Genomic DNA, 22,639 nt, shown 5'->3' on the forward strand with positions numbered 1-22,639 from the left:
CAATAAATTCTTTCATGTGAGAGCTATCAAACTAGCATTAGGAACTAGGGCTCAATTGTGCCTGAAATATTTATGAATGGGCAGAGGTTTAAACGTTACATAACAGTGGCCTATAAAATAACTCTTTCCAAAACAATTTGTCTTCAAAATAAAAATAAACTAGAAATGTGTCCATAGGACACGGGTGCCCCCACCGCGCCACTGTTCATTCAATCTTTTTACTAAGCCAAGGGAAATAACTCTACAAATACTGGATAAATCCACAAGCGAAACCCCAGGTGCAAATCTAAAATATGCTGAGCAACCTGCCCATAAGGTTTAATGACTATGTCAAATCCTTCTTGAGAAACTTGCGACACAAGTTGAAAATTGCAAAAATTTTCAAAGTGAAGGGCAATAACTCTAAAAATACCTAATAAATCCAGACGAAAATACCTGGTGCACAACTGCACATGCTGATCAATATTCCTGTAAAGTTACATGACTCTAGGTCAAATACTTTTTGAGTTACGTGCGACACATGTTGAAAATTGCCAAATTTTACTAAGTCAAGGGCAATAACTCTGAAAATACTAAAAATATCCAGACGAAAATACCCAGGTGCACAACTACACATGCTGATCAACATTCCTGTAAAGTTTCATGACTCTAGGTCAAATACTTTTTGAGTTATTAGCGACACAAGTTGAAAATTGCACAATTTTACTAAGTCAAGGGCAATAACTCTGAAAATACTAAAAATATCCAGACGAAAATACCCAGGTGCACAACTACACATGCTGATCAACATTCCTGTAAAGTTTCATGACTCTAGGTCAAATACTTTTTGAGTTACATGCGACACAAGTTGAAAATTTCAAAATTTTACTAAGTCAAGGGCAATAACTCTGAAAATGCTAAAAATATCCAGACTAAAATACCCAGGTGCACAACAACACATGCTGATCAACATTCCTGTAAAGTTTCATGACTGTAGGTCAAATACTTTTTGAGTTACATGCGACACAAGTTGAAAATTGCAAAATTTTACAAAGTCAAGGGCAATAACTCTGAAAATACTAAAAATATCCAGACGAAAATACCCAGGTGCACAACTACACATGCTGATCAACATTTCTGTAAAGTTTCATGACTCTAGGTTAAATACTTTTTGAGTTACGTGCGACACAAAAGTGAACGGACGGACGGAAGGACGGACGGACGGACAGACGGACGGACGGAAGGACGGACGGACAAGGGTAAATCTAAATGCCCGCCACTAACGTGGGGGCACAAAAATCAGTTTTCCCAAAAATCCAAACTTACACCAGCTTTTTCTTTTCAAAATCAGCAGTTTTAGCTATTATTTTACCCAAAATCAAAGAGGCAAAGGCCTCCTCCTAATTAAAAGAGAAAACTTCAAAAACCCCTGATGGCACCTGTGGTCTTTCTTTGTCAGTAAGCTGTAAAGGTGCCATATTAATTATGATGATATTAACTGGCCTATACTGCGTTGATCAGGATGTATCAATAAGAAATTGAAATGACATTGATCAGGTCATACAACTTAATTAAATAACTGTATTTATTTCTGTTATTATACATTAAACATCATCTGAACAACTTGAAGTCTTTGAAATATTGTTGCACATCTTCTTTCTTGTATGGTTTGGCAGCTACACATGTGGGGATATCTTCTGGTTGTTCTATCCATAGCTTGTGATCAATATTCTCCTCAGATAATTTGTTTGCCAACTTCCGTAGAGATTCTTCATCAGGAGCCTGGAATTTCAAACAGTAACTTAAAATTTAAAGCTACATTAAATAAATTTCATAAAAAAAGAAATAGCTACATTTTGTTAATTAAATATGTTTCATATCGACTCCCGTTCTTATTTTGGTGTCCAGACAACCAAAATGAGTTTTATAAGCCATAAATCTACAACCTCATTGTGGCGAAATCGGAAGTACAATTTCTATTTGCATGAGAAACTCCGCCTTTGGGTCATCTGTACATCAATAGAAAATCAACAAACATTTTTAAGTAGCAGTCCGAATTTAACGGTATATTTCCCCATTATATTACGGATGTTTTCATACAAATTCAATCTTTTTATGAGATGATTACTTTTTGTAAATGACAGGGCTAATGCACCGTGAAACTAAAATGGTAAAAGTTTGTTTGCACAAGAATATCTACTATTTGCTGTGATCCACATGGTTACAAGTGATTTTACCATTGTGACGTAGCGCATACACAAGCTAATTATACGAGTCTTCATTTGCATGTTAAAATTCGTATAATTATAAACTTTAGTGTTACCCTGGGGTTTTCCTTTTAAAATCATAACTTATGAACACTTTTAATGAGATTTACAACAATACTGTTAAGAATGTTAACGAAACTATAGAATTTTTGGTTTGTAAGCAGACGGACAAATATGTTTACATATTTTATTTATTTAATGTAGCTTAAAGTGCAAAAATAATGCAAGAAACACGTTTTTAGGGGATAAAGATACAAGAACTTAGAAGAAATAGGTCAAGTTTATGGTTATCTTACAGTTTTTTCCTGCACTGGTAGTTATGGTCAATGCAGGGTTTTTTTTTGCACTCCCATAGCAGGAAGTATGCCCCTGGTTCTTCTTAGTGTGGGAGCATCTTTACCAGATTTAACCAGTTGTCCAACTTATTAAACTAAGAATTGAAATACTGTGTATGAGGATTGTGTATAATCAGCAATCTTTCCTCCTCTGACCCAGAAAAAAAATCTTAGAATATAGCTTTTGCATGTCAGAATATTTCAACTAGGACTTTACTGTGTGATTGTCCTTGAAGTTATTCTAATCTACATATATCTTTATTATACCCCGGAAATGAAGTTTGGGGGGGGGGTATATAGGAGTCACCCAGTGGTCGGTCGGTTGGTCTGTTCAGCGGTCTGTTGCTTTTTCCTTGTCCAGAGCTTGAAGACTAATGGTTGGAATTTAATACAACTTCATACAATGGTCAAGCACATTGAGAGGAAGTGCAGTGCACAAGAATCATAACTCCATCTTCACTAATTACAGAGTTATTGCCCTTTGTTACTTTTCCTTTTCCAGAGCATAACTTGAAAACTACTGGTTGGAATTCAAAACAACTTCATACAATGGTTAAGCACAATAAGATGAAGTGCAATGCACAAGAACCATAACTCTATCTAAAGTAATTACAGAGTAATTGCCCTTTGTTACTTTTCAATTGCTAATTTTTGTCCAGACCATAACTTGAAGACTAATGGTTGGAATTCAATATAACTTCATACAATGGTCAAGCACATTGAGAGGAAGCGCAGTGCACAAGAACCATAACTCCATCTTCACTAATTACAGAGTTATTGCCCTTTGTTACTTTTCCTTGTCCGGAGCATAACTTAAAAACTAATGTTTAGAATTCAATGCAACTTTAGACAATGGTGAAGCACAATGAGAGGAAGTGCAGTGTTCTTTATTCAATAAAACTTCATCAAGGGTCAACCATATTGAAAGGAAATGAAACATACAAGAACCACATCTATTCTGGTTGAAATTCAAAACAACTTCTTACAATGGTCAGGCACAATAAGAGGAAGTGCAGTGCACAAGAACCATAACTCTATCTAAAATTATTACAGAGTTATTGCCCTTTGCTACTTTTCCATTGCTTTTTTTGTCCGTACCATAGCATGAAGACTAATGGTTGGAATTCAATATAACTTCATACAATAGTCAAGCACATTGAGAGGAAGTGCAGTGCACAAGAAACATTACTCCATTTTGACAAATTACAGTTATTGCCCCTACCCTTTTCCTTGTCCGGAGCATAACTTGAAAAGTACTGGTTGAAATTCAAAACACCTTTATAAGTGCATCAAAAAAAAAGATTCTTTTTTACTGTGAACAGTTCTTATTTTGGATGTGTGATAAATACAATATTATATTCATGTAAGGTTCATTTCTAAATTTATTGAACTAGTTGAATAAAATAATACTATGCTTTTACATTATAATTTTATTCAACTTGTTTAATAAATTCAGCTACACTCATTCAATAGCCTATAATATGAAATTAGGCAAAGACTATGAATGGGGAAGTCTGCTAAAAAAAAATCATTTCTTTTTTCTGTTTAAAAGGAGTCCTTCAGTATTTCATGCACGCTTCAGTTTTCACTCGGAACACTTGACGATTATGATTTATCATTAATCTGAAAAGTTATTGGAGAAAAGTTATTGGAATACTCTGCCTTAATTATCATTGAATAACATTGAAGTGGCAGCGCCCAACTAGAACTGACACAAAAAATTTCATTGATAGGTATAGAATTCTATATATTTTTTAATTATTTTTCATTTGGTTTCCTTTTTAAGATACATGTGTAGTCTTTAGCCATGCAAGACAAAGCCTGGGCCCGCTTCGCGTTCCCCAGCCATTAAAATTGACTTGTCACACTATGGCTAGGGTCAATATTTTGACTGCAAGACTGACCGATCTTACAAACGGATATTACACAGATGTCAGTCTAAGGGCAACCATCGTCTAAATAATAAAAAAGCCCTAGCGCATGGTGAGTTTGTTGGACTACACTAGGGCATTCTTGCAATTTAAATTGCATGCTCAGTTCATACCTCAAGTACAACCTTGTGCATTCTGTCTAGATCTGCCAGATATTGCTGTGTATTCGCATCCTGGTAGAATAGATGCATTACTGCCGTACATGCATGACAGCCTTGAGCAATAAGCGCCCCAGTAGGCCACTTCAGAGCCTTGACAAGATCTTTTCTCACTACCACATATTGCACTAGATTTCCAGACATTATATATTGTTAATAAAATGAGTAATCTCGTTTAAAAACAGTTTTAAAATCAAAATGAGGTAAAGTTCTTCACAGTTTTTAACATTTGAATTATTGTCACACTAACAAAATAAACAATCAATGTTTAATCGTTTAAAATTAATGAAAACAAAAATCCAATTTTACATAAATTTGACGAGACAAAATATGACTGAGCACCGGTGCGGGGATATACTATTCTCCGGTCCGGTCGCTTCCGGTCTCTCCCGGCTCTCCCGGCCTATTTTACCCGGGATTTACAAGAGACCGGCGAATAGTATATCATATTTACTGGCCCTCCTTTCCAAGTATTTGTTTTTATATTACGTTTTCTTTTATCTTAATTAATTTTGTACGAAAAATCACGAAGTTCTCGAAGTAAGGTTCTTAATTTTCAAACGTATATAAAAGTTTACACGAGAAAGCTTTGTTAAAAATTGTGTGTTGGAATTTATTTTGGAAAGTATCCTTAAAGCAGCAAGCCTCCAGATTCATGTTGATTTTCATGAAAATTTTGGAAATGTATTTAAAAGTAAAATATTGTGAGGTGAACAAATAAAGTAATTTATATAGATTTCTGTTGCAATGTTTTTTTAACTGTCTTAAAATTTTAGTACATTTTTCTCAATATTTATTTTCTTGAAATATTTTGGCTCATCTGGAGGCATTCAGCTTTAATATCCAGTTTGTGAAATAGCACGTGGTTATTACGTCATGAGAAGTGACCAATGGGAATATTTTTTTTATTTCTCTTTATTGTACAATGCAAACAATAAAATTCAAGAAATAATACAATAATACAATACTATGAAATTTGATGTAATAACAGTGTCTCGAAATAATACACGCAAATTCATACATTTGCAAAGCACTATATGCATGTATTTTCTTATTATATTTTTTTTAAAAAGGCAAAGTTGACTCTGCACAAACGATCAATTATAAAAGAGTTAAGTTACATAACAAAAATATGAGCAATAGCTCAGTTGGTTAGACCACTGACTGTCACTCCTGAGGTTCCGGATTCGATCCTGGGTAACACCCTTTGGGATTTTTCAGAAACACTTTCAGAGTTTCCCACCTAACTAGAGGTGTACTACATGTTAAGAAATCCAGGTAATCCTCGCATGTTTCAGTGCTATACACTGGGCATGTAAAAGAACCAAGGAATCTATTCAATAAGAGCTAGGGACTAGTTCCCGGATTCCCTTGTCTCTAGAGTCTGCTTAGGTAAGGACCCTACTGGAAATAAGTGCTTGCACTTTAGTAGGTTATCCTTGACCGCCCGGTCCAAAGAAAATCAAATCAAATCAAAAAATAAGTGTCAAAATTTTCTTACAGCTGATAATGTTATAGACACTTTCGTTTTCATTGATTAATTTTATGTATTCTTTCCATACATCCTGTATTGCTTCAAACCTAAGCATTTTTTTGGCATTGATTATTTCTGTTTTACCAAAATATAGTCTTCTACTTCTACTTCTATGTTGATCTCGTCTGTAAATCCGCTGTGCAGACATCAGCGACGAGTGGTGATGTGAAATGTGCTCCATTAAAAACGTGGGCTAAAAACCTGTCCCCCATGTGCGGCACCAGGCGTTAATTGTAATTGATTTTTTAAAAGCCTCTAAGCTTGGCAATACGGACTTCATTTTACATTTGTTAATATAATGTTTTGATAATAATACATTATATTCTGGAACTGTGAAAGGGGAACAGCCGAAAATGACAGAATGTTCTGAAAAATAATAATAGATAAATTTGAGAGTTGATCTGTGTTAATTAATTATTGTAACCCAAATTAGTGACAAACATTCATTTTTGGGAAAAAAAACTTATCTATTTGTTACGATAGCAAATGAAATATCTTCTCCAAAAGCGGGAGACCGGACAATAAACGTGTGATACTACTCGCCGGTCTCTAGTAAATCCCGGTCAAAATGAACCGGAAGAGACCGGGAATTACCTCTAGGGGTACATCCCACATTTGCGACCTTGACATCAATTTGACAGCTGAGACTTCCAGTAAGATGCCCATGAAAAAGTTGATTTACCACAAAATGCATTCAGTTGGAGTATAGTAACTACTGTAGGTTTATAAATAAACTTTCTTTTTACAGATATATATTTTAACAATTAAGTTTATGTCTTTGGTTGTAATGTATTTTTATTCAAACAAACTCACTAGAGGAGAAGTTTACTAAAAATAGATGTGATTTTCATACACTGTCACTGATTTAGATTGTCAACACACCACAGTCATGAATCATAAGTTGACATTCCTGTCACGGGGAGTTCGGTTATGTCGTAATTGGTGTTAATTGATCTGTTGGTATATGTCTAGAATTAAGACTGATTCAGTTGATATGTAGCACAGGAACTTGAAATTCTATCACTATTAACGATAATATGCGAAATATACCCCCTATATACTATAAAAAAATTATAGTATATAGGGGGTATATTTGGAAATTATAATTAATATTGGTTATTTGATAGAATTTCAAGTTCCTGTGTATGTAGAGACCTATATGTCTCTGGTATATAAACAGATAACTAAACCACAAAAATCAGATAATTTGTCATGCATAGGAAGTGTATACATGAAATCATTAACACTTGAAGTTATTAATGAAAATTTCATCAGCGTAACTCTAGAACTAGGAAATTTATTGTTGGAGTAAATGAGGAAAAGAATAAATTAAGATTAGTTGTTTTTATAAGGATTATGACATATATGTGTACATCGATGATATATAGATGTCTTCTGCGCAGGAATTTAAATTTTAATTTTTTGTTGGGACCTTTCGTTCTGAGCGATTGATGAGGAACCACATGTCTGTTTAATAGGTAATACATCTTGATAATAACAGTTGTTTTGAACTTAGCAGAATTTTCTAAATTAGGAGGAATAATATTAAACACTTTATATATACAGTAAGGGCCAAACCTTCAAACTTATTTTGACTGCATAAAAAGTAAATAAAATAAGAATTTTTTAAATGACAGTTTCAGAAATTTCTGAAAGATAACTTCTGAAAATTACAAAACTGTTCAGTTAAAAGTGCATTAATCCTGAGATAGGAATATTTTTTTCTTCTTTAGAAAGGACAAACATGATTTTTATATCATGTAAAATATGGATGTGTAGCATACATGTGTATAATCTATGAGATGCTTGTAACTTGAGAAAAATAACGATGAATGTGAAATTTTTTGTCATAAAAGTAGCAAAAATGTTAACAAAGTAGTATTTTGACTTCCGTACAAAATATTAAATCGCCATAACCCTACTAAATGCTGAAGCCCAACAGAGGAAAAAGATCGTTTAGGTAATTGGCCATTGAGTAACGTTTTGAAAACTGAAAGTACACAAAAGAAAAGAAACATACTTTCTGTGGTATAATGGGCCTTTAAAGTTTGTGCTTGCTCTACCCACCTAAATACAAAAATAAAAATTACAGAATCAACATATTAACTTTATTAGAAAAGATATCATATTTTGGGAAAAGCTTAGCATTTAATATCAGGTTATTATACTTACAAGCATATTTCGATATTGATTGTTTTTCACACACGTTATTGTAATCATTGCATTCCGACCCTCTTATAAAAAACGGTATAGAATGCATAAATTCTTCAATAAGGTCTATGGGCAGGGGTGTGTATTAAATACGAACTTTTCATACTTGTCCACATTTAAACTTACTTGTCCGGGTGAGTTTTGAGATCAAAGATTTTCTGTTACATAAGTAACTTATGAACAAAGTTAAATATCAAAAAGGAGAATGTTTCTCGTAATTTTTAATAATCATAGCAATTCAACTGTCTTAAAATATTTATATGATTGTTATTTCTCAACTTGTCCACAGACAAGCAGTTACCAAATTTTTACTTGTCCACTGAAGTCGGGCATAGGAATTCCACACCCCTGATGGGAATAAATATCTCAGTCTGCTGTACATTTTCTTAGTTTCTTCTGAAACTAATAAAACTGTTTTAAACATTACTTGTATGTGTTACTGTATAGTCTACTAGAGGTAATACTCATGTACATTAACATGACAGCAGTGCTTGTCAAATTGTCATGTCAGTCATTATGATGACAGGAATCTTTTTATGAAAAACCATACACAGTTAAACATGCCTGAATTTTAAATTCTTTTGACTTGATATTCACCTAGGACAGTATTAAATCCTGCACACCTAAAATAGATTTGAGATATTTTAACAGTATAAAACATAACAACAGAATTTATTGTACTTGTATTAACAGAATTTGTTGTATTTGTATTTACAGTACTATTTTGGTCAGTCATGTGACTTACCATCCTACACATTTTTAATACTTCAGGCCCAAATTTCTGTCAAAATTTATCCTGATGAAGACCTCACGGTAGGTCGAAACCGGTAGATAATAAAACAACATAAACATCCCTGGTGTTGACGTGTAATTTTCTTCTTACTTATCCTTTCTTGTATTTACAGTGTACAATTCTCTTTACATAGTTCTTTCAAGAGATGTAAGAAGACAGACACCAGCATTATGGGGACCAATGACACTGTGATAGCCTTGACCTCAGAGTCAGGGCATAATGTTGCCATGACAACACATTCCTCAGATATAACTTCATCATATGTGACATCATCATCACTCCATACATTTCACCTTAACTCAACAGACTTGCACGCAAATGCATCAGAAACAGAGGTTCATCCAGGTATTGTGAGTGGTATAGATGGACTAGGAACTTCTGTTACTATAGCTGTAGCATTAAGTTCTGTGGCTTTTGTGGTTGTAATAGGTAAGAATTTCTTTTGATTTAATTTCACAAGTTTATAGTTATGATACTTTTGTAATGGTGTCTAGAGTTTTGATTCTGGATTTTATCCAACCCTTTATTTTGTTGTTAAATAGCTGCCATATTAGAAGGAAACAATTGTCCTATTAAATTAATATATACATGTATGACTTGTATGTGTAATGTAGGACAACAGTTGCTGTCCAATTTTTTTTTTCAGAGCAACACATGAAGGGGGAAAAAATTGCACAATAAATCCTTAAAAGGAAGATCTGAAATAAAATCCATACAATTAAAAATTCATCATAGTCACACATTTTATCAAATTTTAAATTTAGTTGCAATACAACATGCCAGGTACATAGCAGAGGTTATCTATAATGAGAGATTTCAGTCTTTGCAATTAATCAAAAAGTTGATCTAAATCAGCTGCTCTGATGAATGTGTGTGTTAAATATAGGGGGAAAAATCACTGATTATGAAATATATTTTACATTCTTTGTCATATATCCTGTTTGTTAAACTAGGATTGGCTTATCAGGAATTCGAACATATCCTTGTGGTTTGGAGTAAATCTAATTTAATCTAAAAACATTGGGAGAATATGTGAAATTCTTTGAAGTGAAGTTTTTCTTAAAAGGAAGGAATTTTTCTCTCCTTTCTATAGAATGGATAAGTTAGATTACAAATTTCTTTAGAAATGTTATTTATACTGTTACAATTATTTTCATGTATGTAGTTAAGGAGAAATTCTGAAGTTGGGCTTGACCAGGCTTGATAAATTTTAAGTCAAAGTTGTCTTGGAGAAGGAAAGGGTGTAATTGATGTTGTATACATAAAAATTTGAGAAAGTAAGAGATGCAACCCTGGTTCCATATCCTATATTACCTTAGACTTTGACCATTTAATGTTAATTTAAAGAGAGAGAAAAAGCAAATAAGGCTAGATCTATGTTTGGATATGTTAACCATGTCAGTTGTTTAGTATCCTGTTGCTGTGTCATTGTTGCTGTTAGCACTAGAAGTCTTGAATAGTGTTGAAATGAAACATGTTATTAATGTAGTCAGAAAGAAATAGAAGATGAATTTCATTGCAGATCCATTTATGCCTTTCATTACTATAAATGTATAGTTATACTGCTTTATTTCCAGTAATCATCATGGTGTGTTTTGTGAGAAAGAAGTACCGGGAGAAGAAATCTCGTGCATGGGTTGATAATCTCACCTTAAGTTACATAGCAGACAGTAACATTGATCTCACAAAGGTATAATAGCCTATGATTTCCTTCATATGTGCCCTTAACAATTTCAGCCAATGTTGTTATGCACCTGGTCATCCATTTTTCTGTCCATCTGTTAGGAAATTTGTGTCCAGTCTTTTTCTTTTTGAACCAGTGGAAGAAAAACTACTTGGCAGAAATGATAAACATAATGAGACAATGTGTAGAGCATATGTTTGACCTTCCTCAGTTCAAGGTCAAAGTAATTTTGTATGAATTTCAAAATTCTGTATTTGCTCTTTATCAATTGAACCAATAGAAAGAAATTAAAAAAATGTACAGAATGGGCTTCCTGAGATCAAAGTTGGTCCTGCCACGGGTAGAACTTGATTTATTTAGACTTATTTACAGGAAAACACATTAAAGTTTCATTGTGTGAGCTTAGATATTAAGCATGTAACATTGCCTTATTGACATTTACAAAACTTGATTGAATCATGCCCCTTCATTCAATATTTGTTCAGCCCCAGGGGTCACTTGATTTATATAGACTTACAATATAAATAAAATACATAATATGACATTTTTTGTTTGAAATGTCCTGAGTTTAGATATTTGGCATGTAGCATTTCCTTATCTGCCTCCACAAAACTAATACTCTGTTAATATACATGTATGGCCTACAACCACATTAGACTAGTAATCAAAGCATTTCTGGCCACCATGGTTCATCTCCCATCAGGGGCAGGCTGTTGTTGTGTTGAGCAAAACTTAACACACATTACTCAGTACTACATATAGTTGGTTCCAGGAAGGGATTATAAAGTGTATCTTTAAGCTTTTAGCATATCGAACTAAAATCAATTAATACTCTGTAAACTGAAAGGCCTGATGATATATTGTTTTAACCTTGTTTCTGTGTTACATGTAAGCCTGACTGTAGTCTATGCCTAATGATCCATCCGCCAATAAAGACACAAATTGCAGCTTTCCCTGTTGAGAAGGGACCCGGTACATGTCACCAGTCATCGACTCATGCCCTTAAAGAGTTAATTTTGACCAAAATTATTCAGACACTTTAAACTAGATTTACTTGTTCTCTATCATCATGTGATATTATCAAGGACAGATAATCCTAAAGTTATATTTTACAAAGTTATGACCTTTTTAATTTCAAGGTGATTTTGTTTTAAATTGCTAACACACAGTAGAGTTCATCAACATTTTGATATAAATATGAATATTTATAGATTTTGTATGTATTGATTAAGTCAGTTACTATGTATTGCCTACATGGAAACAAACAATTTGCCAACAGCCAGGTTAATGTTGTGACCAGTTTATCTTGAGATCTCAATGACCAGTTGTCAGTCTGATGATGACTACATGTATATACATATAGATAACATATACTATTGTCATAAAGTCGAGTTCAAGTTCAATGTTCCTGGAAGGGTTTTTTGTGCATTTTCATCAAAATTTTATCTTCTCTTCATGTTTTGGCTTAAAATAAGTAGCTTAGATATAATACAGACTTGTTGAAAATTCCCATCATATGTCATGGAAATTCACAAAGGAAAATTTAAGGTAAAGATTGAGTCAAACAGCACAAGCCAGCTAACTGTTAGTCATTTGTTATAATAAACAGCATTATTTCATTGATCTGTAATAAGTGCATGGCAAAAGATTTAAAGTCAAAGGTTACTATTGTTCATTATATAATGGTTGAGAAATATTTTAAATAGGGGACAATTTTAAGTGAAATTTTACTGTGTGTGATCTTTTTTTTTATTGTAGCTTTTACTATGTAATTATTATGATAAGGTTAATACAGTCATAGAAATATTATGAAATTTAAATTACAGATTTTTACATTTATTCCCAATCAACATGTGCACATGATTGTCCTATCTTCAATTTTTAACTGTCTATAATTAATTGTTTATAGGGAATTTATATGGAGAATTTTTAACAACACTATTATTCTATAAATGTGCTATTCACTGGTAGCCTAAATAGAGGGCAAAACAGAAAACAAATGAGAACAGTAGACTTCACTTATGTGTCATTTCGTAACAACATGGCCCTCCATGAAACAAAAAAAAAAAAAATCCTGTCATAGGGTGTGAAAAATGTGCAGCTTGACCAGGACTCGAACCCATTACCCTAGGAATAACGGTCTGCGGCTCTACCAACTGAGCTATCTGGCTGCATACACATCTTGTCCCTTGAATAGTGAACAGTCCTGAACTGTGACATACTCCCCCATTATATAAAAATTCGTCCCTGAGTTTCTCAGGTTTACAGAGCAATGCTAATTAAACTCTGAGCTACATGCAGTCACAGCCCCACATTGGACGCTAGGGCTGGGGCGAGTAATTGAGTACTCGGATAATCACAAATCAAAGTGAAAAATCGAGTTTGAATATTCGTAAGCCCAGAGATCGTGGCTCGCGATCTAATTTTTTTTGTATACATTCACTGTTTCTCACACTCATAAAATCGAGAAAAATATGATTTGAGTATAAATTATTTGAAGTTTACCTAAATACAATTTGCCGGTTTAAGACCATGTACCATGATGCTGAGCTAGTAAGTAATTGGTTTCAAAAACAAAACAAAAATACTCATCCAAAGAATAAAAACATAAACCTAGTTTATATTTTATATGTTTAATGTTTAGTATTGTTTTTTTTTTTTTTTTAAATAAACATGTTTTATAACTAATGTACATGTTTTTATGGGTGTCTTGATAACAAAAGATTTGTGGTTCGATTTGTGAATCATAAGTGCTGAATCGTGGTTCGGATCGGATCGTCACTTATCCGACGATCCACACCCCTATTGGACGCCAAATGTCACAGGCTGAGAAAATGTGCAGCGGCTCTACCAACTGAGCTATCCAGCCGCTTACACATTTTTACCACTAAATGGTGAACAGTTCTGAACCATATATAATAGAACATGACTTCATTCCATAACAATAGGATAAGGGACTATGGTTTTCCATTAAACAAAAGAAAAAAAAACCCAAAGAAAATGACCATTTATTACATGCTTTTCAGTGGTTTATAGAAATATATCAGTGATATAAAAATGGTAATTTCACTGTTTGAAACAGTGAAATTACCACTTTGATAATTTCACTGTTTTGAATTTAAGCCCCTTACGTTGTTTCAGTGAAATACCAGCGTGCACAGTACTGGGAACCAACTTAATGACGTGACGTCGTAAATGACGTCACGTTATATTATTTGGCGCGCTTTTCATTCAGTATTAGGTTAAATGTCTTTTTAAAACGTTTCTTTGCATATAATAAAAAGAAAATTTGTTTAGTTTAGTGTAAGATCGAAATATATTTCACCTTGTAAACACCAAAAGTTCATATTTCACTCGTGGCTGCGCCACTCGTGAAATATACCTTTTGGTGCTCACTCGGTGAAATATATTCTGATCTTACACTGAACTAAACAAATATCCTCTATATATTCCATTTATACAGCATATCAAGGCAGTCTGACTGAGTCAGTAGCATAAGGAAATCATTATTGTCACCATGATTCATTTAGCTTAGTTAATTATCATACATGGTTTCACTTCCTGTTGCAAATGAAAATTTTAAGTGAGTAATAGATTGTTGTGCTTCACTCAAGGAAAGTAAATTTGTTTTTACTTAGAACTCCTATTGTAAAGATTAATGTGATTCATAAAGGATAATGATTATGATAATTATCATGACTGTACATGTATATAAATTTCCATGTAAGAATTTTAAGAAGTGTAAGGGTTGAGTAGATAATGTTGCGCAGTTTTCAACTCTTATTTTACAAGATGATGTCATTGTTTTAAAATGAATATGGAATAATGACCAAGTCTTTTTGCTATATAAATCTGAATAAAGCCTGTACATGATAACATAAAGGCAGAATGAAAAATGTAGCTTAGAATATATTTAAACTTTGCCTTAACTTTGAATATGACAACATTGATACATTAGTTCAGGCTAGCTGTTATCAGGGGCATAATTAATAAGTTTAATGATATAAAGTGTCTATGCTGTTATCATATTCTGAGATTATGCGACGTTTTAAAAATTCTTAATTAGTTTTTCTTGGGCCTATATGTTCATTAGAAACTGTAGCATACAGCTTCAATGCCTGATACAAAATACTAAAATTAAAGCTTTTCTTTTATAAGATTGAAGCTTAAAGAAAAATTTGTCAATTTAAACAACTCAAAAGGAGCCAAGTAGAATCGACTGTTGCGGTTTAAGACTTTTTCTCTCTTATTTAAGTGCCTAACTAAATTAGTCCCCTACCAGACTAACCATTTACCATATAAGCGGCCTATAAAATTAAAGTTTATTCATGTCATTCATTTATTCCATGTCATAATTGAATGGCAAATGGCCCATCAAAATATTTGCTGAGGTTCTAACCTGTAGGGGACTTATAGATTGCTTGCAATACTATGATAATTGCTTGCTTATGTTTTGCTTGCAAAACTATGATAATTGCTTGCTTAGGTCTTGCTTGCAAAACTATGATAATTGCTTTTTTAGTCTGATTGACCTACATTTTGGTAGACATTGGTAGTGCTTTCCAGATAGAAACAATGTTTTAATAAATGGTTAAATAAACACTGTTCAGGATAGTATATACGAAATAGACCTGACCTGTCAGAAATTTTCAATTTTAGGCTTTCTCATTTGACTGACACTTTATTTTATTTAATCTTATGTTACAGGACAATTATGATGAGATGATATCGTTAGACAACGACAATTTCTTGAACAGCCTCGTTGACTCACAATCCTTCTCAGTATACTCTTCATCTAACAACAACAACACGAGACAGTACACATATTCCTATTTCTGATGACACGCCATTTGTACATATATTCAGAAAACAATCATTATCTGTGTATTTCTCATCCACACACGGCAGAACTAATATGTCATTTTCGAGAAAACCCCTGATGAATCAACAACAACACAAGATGGTATACACAAATTCCTGTTTAAAGTTACTTTATTCTCTGGTATATACATGCGTTTGAAGACCTGTTATTGTGTGCCAATTAGCATGGAACAGTGGTTGTTAGTATATAAATCTTTTATGTACACAAGTAATGAAAAGTTAGTCATATATAGATCTACCTTTAACTTTACACATCACAATGTAATGTTTTAGCATACTGCAGTGTTTACCTGTAAAATGGTTCAAGAAACCATGAATATGAGACTTTGCATTTGCACGAAAGTTTTCTTTAAACATGTAAAAAGAATCCCTGTATAGCCGTGTACCAGAGCATTGGCATAATTTATATGTATACATTTATTTTTACACATTCTAAGGTTATGTTTTAGCATTGTTATGTGTAAACTGGTTCAAAAATCTGTAAGTAAAAGTTTAATTCTTTAATTGGCATATTGTACGTATGTAATTGTACATTTATACGTTATAAGACATGTCATAGCATCCTAGATGTTTATATGAGCCGTGTCATGACAAAACCAACATTGTGCGTTTGCGACCAGCATGGATCCAGACCAGCCTGCGCAGTCTGATCAGGATCCATGCTGTTCGCTATCAGTTTCTCTACTTGTTATAGGGTTTGTAAGCGAACAGCATGGATCCTGATCAGCTGCGCGGATGCGCAGGCTGGTCTGGATCCATGCTGGTCGCAAAACCCATCATGTTGGTTTTGTCATGACGCGGCTCATATGTAAAACTGGTATAAAACTGTCTTACAGAATTTTTTGATATTAAGAAATATTAATGAATCTCAATCAGAGTGTTACGACTTTCATGTTATTTATTGAATTGTTTAAACGTTAGTGGAAAGAAAGGCTGCTGGCAGCTAGTTTATTGATTTTGTTTTTTGTTTTTCAATATTGAAAATTGTAAAATTTAGCATTTGTTTAACTGTTTTTCTATGGGACTTATTTGTTTAAATTGATATTTTGTACATATAGAGGGAAAATTAATTTGTTTATTTGTTTTCATAAGAATAAAAGATATCTTGTAGATGTATTTAGCCACAGTTACTTTATCTGTACTTTAAAAAAAAAAAATTCTTTTTTTGTAGAATAAAGAGATTTAACTTTTTTTTTATGATGACACAATTTTATATTTTGGTGATTTCTATTAATTTATCCTTGTTTCGTCTTCCATATTTTTTACACTGAAAACATTATCTTCCTTGGTCGTTTTTTTTTTCTTTCTGCTTAGCTCATTAGGGAGAGCACAGGCTGTGTAATCCCAGGGTTGCAGGTTCATTCCTCAAGCAAGATAAATATCTCTGTGACAATTATTGATCGTCTAAGACATTGAGTCTAAAGGTTGATAATTTTCTCACACACAGCTGATTTAGATATCTTGTGATGTAAGTCATTTGCAGAAAAATTTGTACGAAACGTTTACTGGTTACTTATCCAGAAAGGCAAGTAAGGTGGATTGTTTGCTGAGTTATGATCAAGAATTTGTTAAAATTTGCCAAAAAAGAACAACAACAAAACAAACACATACATAGTAACGTACTTTGTAAAAGGTTATGTAGTTGAATTTTACTCAGAAAAGTATTCCAAACTTTCATTTTTGAATTCTGAAAAAGTTTTCTTTGAAATATTTGTGATTCTGACAGGATGATTTTCAAGTTGGTTTCAAATCACAAAGATGTACATGTTAATCATAAATGTTAAAGAAGGTAGCAATTCTTTTTATCTCCCACCGATAAATGAAAAGAATTGACAGTTGATAATTTCTGGGATTGCATTTTGAATAAATGTCGAGCAAACACATTATTCAACTAAAAGAAAGCTTTAACAAATACAGCTCTTGTAAATTTCAGAGCAGTGTTTAATAACCCACTGACAAAGTGACTTCAACTGATTTTATTTTTATACAAAAAATGCTCCGTATCAACAGGGTATGCCAAAGGTACATTTTATTTTGAAAGTAGTAAAATCTTCATTGTGTTACAGTTATTATTGTCAGAGTTTTTTATTATTAAGAATCTAAAATATCATAAGCTGTAGGTACAAGTTATTATTGTCAGGGTTGTCATTAATATTATGAATCTAAAATAACAGAAGCTGTAGGTATAAGTTATTTTACTATCAGGGTTTTCTTTATTAAGAATCTAAAATATCATAAGCTGTAGGTATAAGTTTGTTCTTGTCCTGTTTTGTATATTGTATTTTTATGAGGGGAAGTTTACGTGATTAAAACCACGTTTTCCTATATTTGTATTATATACTTGATTTTGGAATTGTTCATTTTTATGTTAAAGATTTTGTAACAAAATATAGTAAAATTTATCTCAAAACGCTAATCAAAATCACAAAAATTAGTGTGATATTAAAGTGCTAATATTAAGTTGATATTTATATGTTGATATGAAAACGATTAGGTAAATATCAGAATGCTAATATTAAGTTGATATCTAAATGCTAATATTAAGTTGATGTTAAGTTAATATAAGAATGCTTATATTATTTAGTTGATACCAAAATGCTAATATTATATCGATATTCAAACACTTATATGAGGTTGCTAATGGTCAGTCTTTATTTAAACTAAATGATTTTTAGCTTGACTGTTTTGGTGAAAAGATCAAATTATTATGATTGCCGCAGTGGCATCCTCATAGTTATCATCATCGTTGTTGTTGTGCAGAAACTTTAGTGTAACCAATTATTCAATCATTTTAAAAGGTGTACACATGAAACTTGGAATACTTGCTTAACATGACGAGATGCAGTTATTAGACAATGGGCATAATTTTGAAAGCAATATTTTTGGAGTTATGCCCCTTTTTAACTTATAAATTTTTTACAGATAACCATTTACACCGCACGTGGTGCTCTTTTGTTTCACTTTATTGTTATTGTATAGTTGAAGCTCGAGAAATACAATGCTTGGTGTCTAAATTCACCTAGTCATATCATTTTTTATTACACTATATTATTCCAGAGATTAATATATTATATATCAAATGTACATTTATACATGTAATGTTCAGAGAGTGTTCTCTATATACATTTAAAAGTGGCATATGTATTGGTGCTGAAAATGCGAAGCATTTTTTTTTCTTAATGATTGTTGGGGTTTTTTGTTATGTTATTTTATAGAATGTTTAGATTTCTTTAGAAGAAAAAAAATGAGAAAAAGGTAAAAATGTTAGTTTTATGTAATGAATTAACTTGTTTCTAAATTACAGTGTTATTAGATATGGATTTTTTTATGGAATATTTATTTTCAAACATTGTGAAAATCTGCATTAAGATTGGGTAAATCCTCTGGTAACTCAGATATTAAACAGTTCTATAGAATACAGGTTAATATTTTGATATGTGCAAGTCAAAATAGAACATGTAATTAGTAAAGAAATTCTTTTCATGAGATTTCTCACAATAGAATCTTAGTTAGGTTTTTATATACTGATTGATTTTTTACATCACCAAAACCATGAATTTTGTGAATGTTTTGTGAGAAATGTTGTTCCCCAAATGTGTTCTCATATTTAACCTATGAAGTTGACCTTTTTAGCTCGACTTTTCTATGAAAAGGGGAGCTATCCTACTCGCCCCGGCGTCGGCGTTAGCGTTGGCGTCACACCTTGGTTAAGTTTTTCGTACCACCCCACTTTATTTCAGAAGTATTACAAGTATGGCTTTGAAACTTACCATACTTGTTCACCATCATAACCTCCATCTACAGACAAGAGTACATAACTCTGTCAAGGTTTTTTGACAGAATTATGGCCCTTTTTTGACTTAGAAAGTGTATTGAGCTTGGTTAAGTTTTTTGTACCACCTCACTTTATTCAAAACCATTGGAGGTATTGCTTTGAAACTGACCATACTTGTTTACCATCACGACTTCATCAACAGACAAGAGGACATAACTCTGTCAAGGTTTTTGACAGAATTATGCCCCTTTTTGACTTAGAAAATACATTGAATATGGGTAAAATCCACTTATTGCCTTAACCCTTTGAGATATTGCTTTGAAACTTTTAATGCTATTTCACATCATTACCCCATCTGTACGCAAGAGAAGGTAACTCTGTCAAGGATTTGTTTTAAAAATTAAGGCCTTTTATCGACTTAGAATCTTGGTTAAGTTTTTAGTACCAGTCCACTTTTTGACTGAACTGTTTGAGATATTAATTTGAAAGTTGGAATACTTGTTTACCATCATGGTCCCAAAACATGGGCAGGAGAAGGTAATTCTGTTAAGGATTTTATTTGAATTATGGCCCTTTTTGACTTAGAAACTCAGTTAAGATTTTCATTCTTGTCCACTTGTTGACTTAACCATTTGAGATATTACTTTGGAAGTTGGAGTTCTTATGTGCCATCATGAGACCTATCTGTAAGCAAGAGAAGATAACTCTGTGAAAATGTTTCTTGATTTGTACTTAGAAATTCCTAGTTAAAGTCTTGTGTGCCCTTAACTGTCAAAGTTTTGTTTTATAGGCAAGCACTAAAAAAGTCGAGCGCGCTGTCCTTCTGACAGCTCTTGTTTTCTTCTTTTTGTTATTTATTTTTATTTGTTTGTATTTTTGCCTTTAATTAAAGGGACTGTGGGATATCTTAGTTTGTACTGGTTGTATTGGAAGGATTTGAGACTGCTAGCTAGAGACTAGGGGTAAATGCACACTTATAAAAAAATATTTTGATGTTATTATTATGGTTTGATTGATTGAATACTTTCATTGTTTTCTGGTCAATGAGGACTATTGTGGCAGGCAACTGCAGTCATAAGATAATGCAAAAAGGGGGAGGTAATTACATAGACTTTTTTTTGGGAGGTAATTAAACTATAATTTGAGCATAACTTCAGAAACAGTAACTTAAAAAAGAACATTGGAGGAAATTAGAAGAAAAATTAAAGCAGAGCATTAGGGGGAGGTAATTAGAGTTAGAATTTGAGCAAAAACAAAAGGGGACATAATTCTAGTCAACATTTTAACAACATTTTTAGGTAACTTTTTACATTGAAGCTAAGTTTAAAAAATGACAGTAGTAATTGTCATATACAAAAGTATTTCATGCAGTCAATAAATGTTCAGAAATTTGTACCAAAGTGTCTAGATGTAGTAATTAGGGTTTTTTTGCTTGAGACAATTTCTTTAATTCGATATTAAATTACTCTCCAGTCCACTTCTTTTTTATTAGGATTGACTTTTTAAAAGGTCAAAGGTGCTGCAAGTGACATCTTGTAGAGGTGAAATGTGAATTAGAAAGTTGTTATATAAGGTCAAAGGTGCTGTAAATGTTGTTTTTAAAGAGGTCAGTTACATTATGTGTATTACTGTGTAAATTTCTTGTTTGAATGAATGTCTTACCTCAGGAAAGTTAAATGTTGTAATTGAAACAGAAAATATTCCGAACCCTTAACCTGCTGGAACTAAAGGGGTTTGTCTTTTGTCACCAGTAAACAGCCAGACCAACCTGTACCTTTTTACAGACTGATCACTTTTCTAAGTTCAAAATTTATTTCAATATCCCGGAAAGTTTAAAAAAAAATGGGTGCTAAAGTATTTAAGAAATTCGACAGGTTAAGGGTTCTGTTTATAAAAACCATAGATATAATAATAGTTATATGACAAATTTTAAATTGCTTACAATTTTACAACTATGATATTAGTTTTGCATTCCATAAAAAGGGAACATTGTTAGACTATTTGAATTATAAATGTCTCTTAATACTGTTAGATATTGATTTACATTCCATGCTTTAGATTTGTTTATTTTTGTTTGATTCTTAAATTTAAGATCTGTAACATTTGAGCTGGTGATCAAAAGAATAATCAGGGGTATTTTTTTGTTTACATACTGAATAACTCGTAATGAAAAATAGATAATATTTAATCAATCCTTGGTTAGGAGTCTAAGGTAAGGTGCTGAACGTTAATATCGACAAGGGATAAGGTTTTAGCTTGCCTAGCTCTTAATTTATTTAGGACAGGGCTTATGGTTTAGCAGGCCTGGCTTTAATATATATGAAGGGAATGGTTAGGATTAAGTAAGCTATGCTCTAAATATTAAAGGGTAGGGTTACGCAGGCCTGACTCTTTTTTTTATTAGGTAAGGGGTCAGGGTTAAACTGGCTATGCTCTAAATATATTAGTGGAGTGTTTAGCTGGCCTGACACTTTTTTATTAGGTAAGGGGTCAGGGTTAAACTGGCTATGCTCTAAATATATTAGCGGAGGGTTTAGCAGGCCTGACTCTAAATATATAAGGGTAGGGTTTAGGATTGAGCTCAAAATATATTAGGGGAGAAGTTAAGGTTTATCTGACCCAATTTTAAATATATAAGGGGAACAGTTAGGGTTTCACTGGCCTGATTCTAAACATTTTATTGGAAGGGATAAGGTTTACCTATGTTCATTCTATATTGGTTCTATGGACAAGACATGATTGCTGCTAGCAATTAGATGCATTGTATTATATATATATTTGCTCCTCAAAATAATCCAATACTGGTTTGTTTTGCAGCAGGGTGTTACTATGTTTTACATATCTTAAAAAAAAGTATCCATTCTGTAAATTCACCCAAGGTTATTACAAGGTAATTTCATATATTTATGCTAAAGTCCTGATTGGTAGATATTTATTATAAGCATTTTGATTGGTTTATATGGCCACAAGATTCACATGTTTTTATTTGAACTTGGAATTTTGATTTACTAAAGTATAAATTATGTATCATGGAAGAAACATATCAAAATATATGTACATATGAAACTGAATCTTTCCAGAGAAATAATCT

The 22,639-nt window shown here is 32.5% G+C and overlaps 2 protein-coding genes across 3 annotated transcripts; one reads left to right on the forward strand and one right to left on the reverse strand.

Annotated features, from left to right (window-relative positions):
* Positions 1-1,546: 1,546 nt before the first annotated feature.
* Positions 1,547-5,032, reverse strand: LOC132748224 (putative peptidyl-tRNA hydrolase PTRHD1). The gene is made up of 2 exons (XM_060737788.1): positions 4,626-5,032; positions 1,547-1,761 (listed from the first exon to the last, which is right to left on the reverse strand). The coding sequence occupies exons 1-2, from the start codon at positions 4,812-4,814 to the stop codon at positions 1,591-1,593; spliced, it is 360 nt and encodes a 119-aa protein (XP_060593771.1). The 5' UTR covers positions 4,815-5,032; the 3' UTR covers positions 1,547-1,590.
* A 1,753-nt stretch (positions 5,033-6,785) lies between these two features.
* LOC132748225 (uncharacterized) lies at positions 6,786-16,393 on the forward strand. Of its 2 annotated transcripts, none has more exons than XM_060737789.1 (4): positions 6,786-6,921; positions 9,342-9,637; positions 10,786-10,898; positions 15,600-16,393. In XM_060737789.1, the coding sequence occupies exons 2-4, from the start codon at positions 9,379-9,381 to the stop codon at positions 15,729-15,731; spliced, it is 504 nt and encodes a 167-aa protein (XP_060593772.1). In that variant the 5' UTR covers positions 6,786-6,921; positions 9,342-9,378; the 3' UTR covers positions 15,732-16,393. The 2 variants fall into 2 exon arrangements, with proteins under 2 accessions (XP_060593772.1, XP_060593773.1); XM_060737790.1 differs by lacking the exon at positions 6,786-6,921 and adding an exon at positions 7,542-7,682.
* Positions 16,394-22,639: the final 6,246 nt, after the last annotated feature.

The sequence above is a fragment of the Ruditapes philippinarum genome, unplaced genomic scaffold, assembly GCF_026571515.1.
Source record: "Ruditapes philippinarum isolate M1 unplaced genomic scaffold, ASM2657151v2 ctg8725_1_1_1_1, whole genome shotgun sequence".
NCBI classification, from domain to species: Eukaryota; Metazoa; Mollusca; class Bivalvia; order Venerida; family Veneridae; genus Ruditapes; species Ruditapes philippinarum.

Coding starts and splice junctions, on each gene's coding strand:
- LOC132748225 (XM_060737789.1), top strand. CDS start 9,379: ATGGGGACCAATGACACTGTGATAGCCTTGACCTCAGAGTCAGGGCAT. Junction 9,638..10,785: donor GGCTTTTGTGGTTGTAATAG/GTAAGAATTTCT, acceptor CTTTATTTCCAG/TAATCATCATGGTGTGTTTT. Junction 10,899..15,599: donor GTAACATTGATCTCACAAAG/GTATAATAGCCT, acceptor CTTATGTTACAG/GACAATTATGATGAGATGAT.
- LOC132748224 (XM_060737788.1), bottom strand. CDS start 4,814: ATGTCTGGAAATCTAGTGCAATATGTGGTAGTGAGAAAAGATCTTGTC. Junction 1,762..4,625: donor TGCACAAGGTTGTACTTGAG/GTATGAACTGAG, acceptor TTGAAATTCCAG/GCTCCTGATGAAGAATCTCT.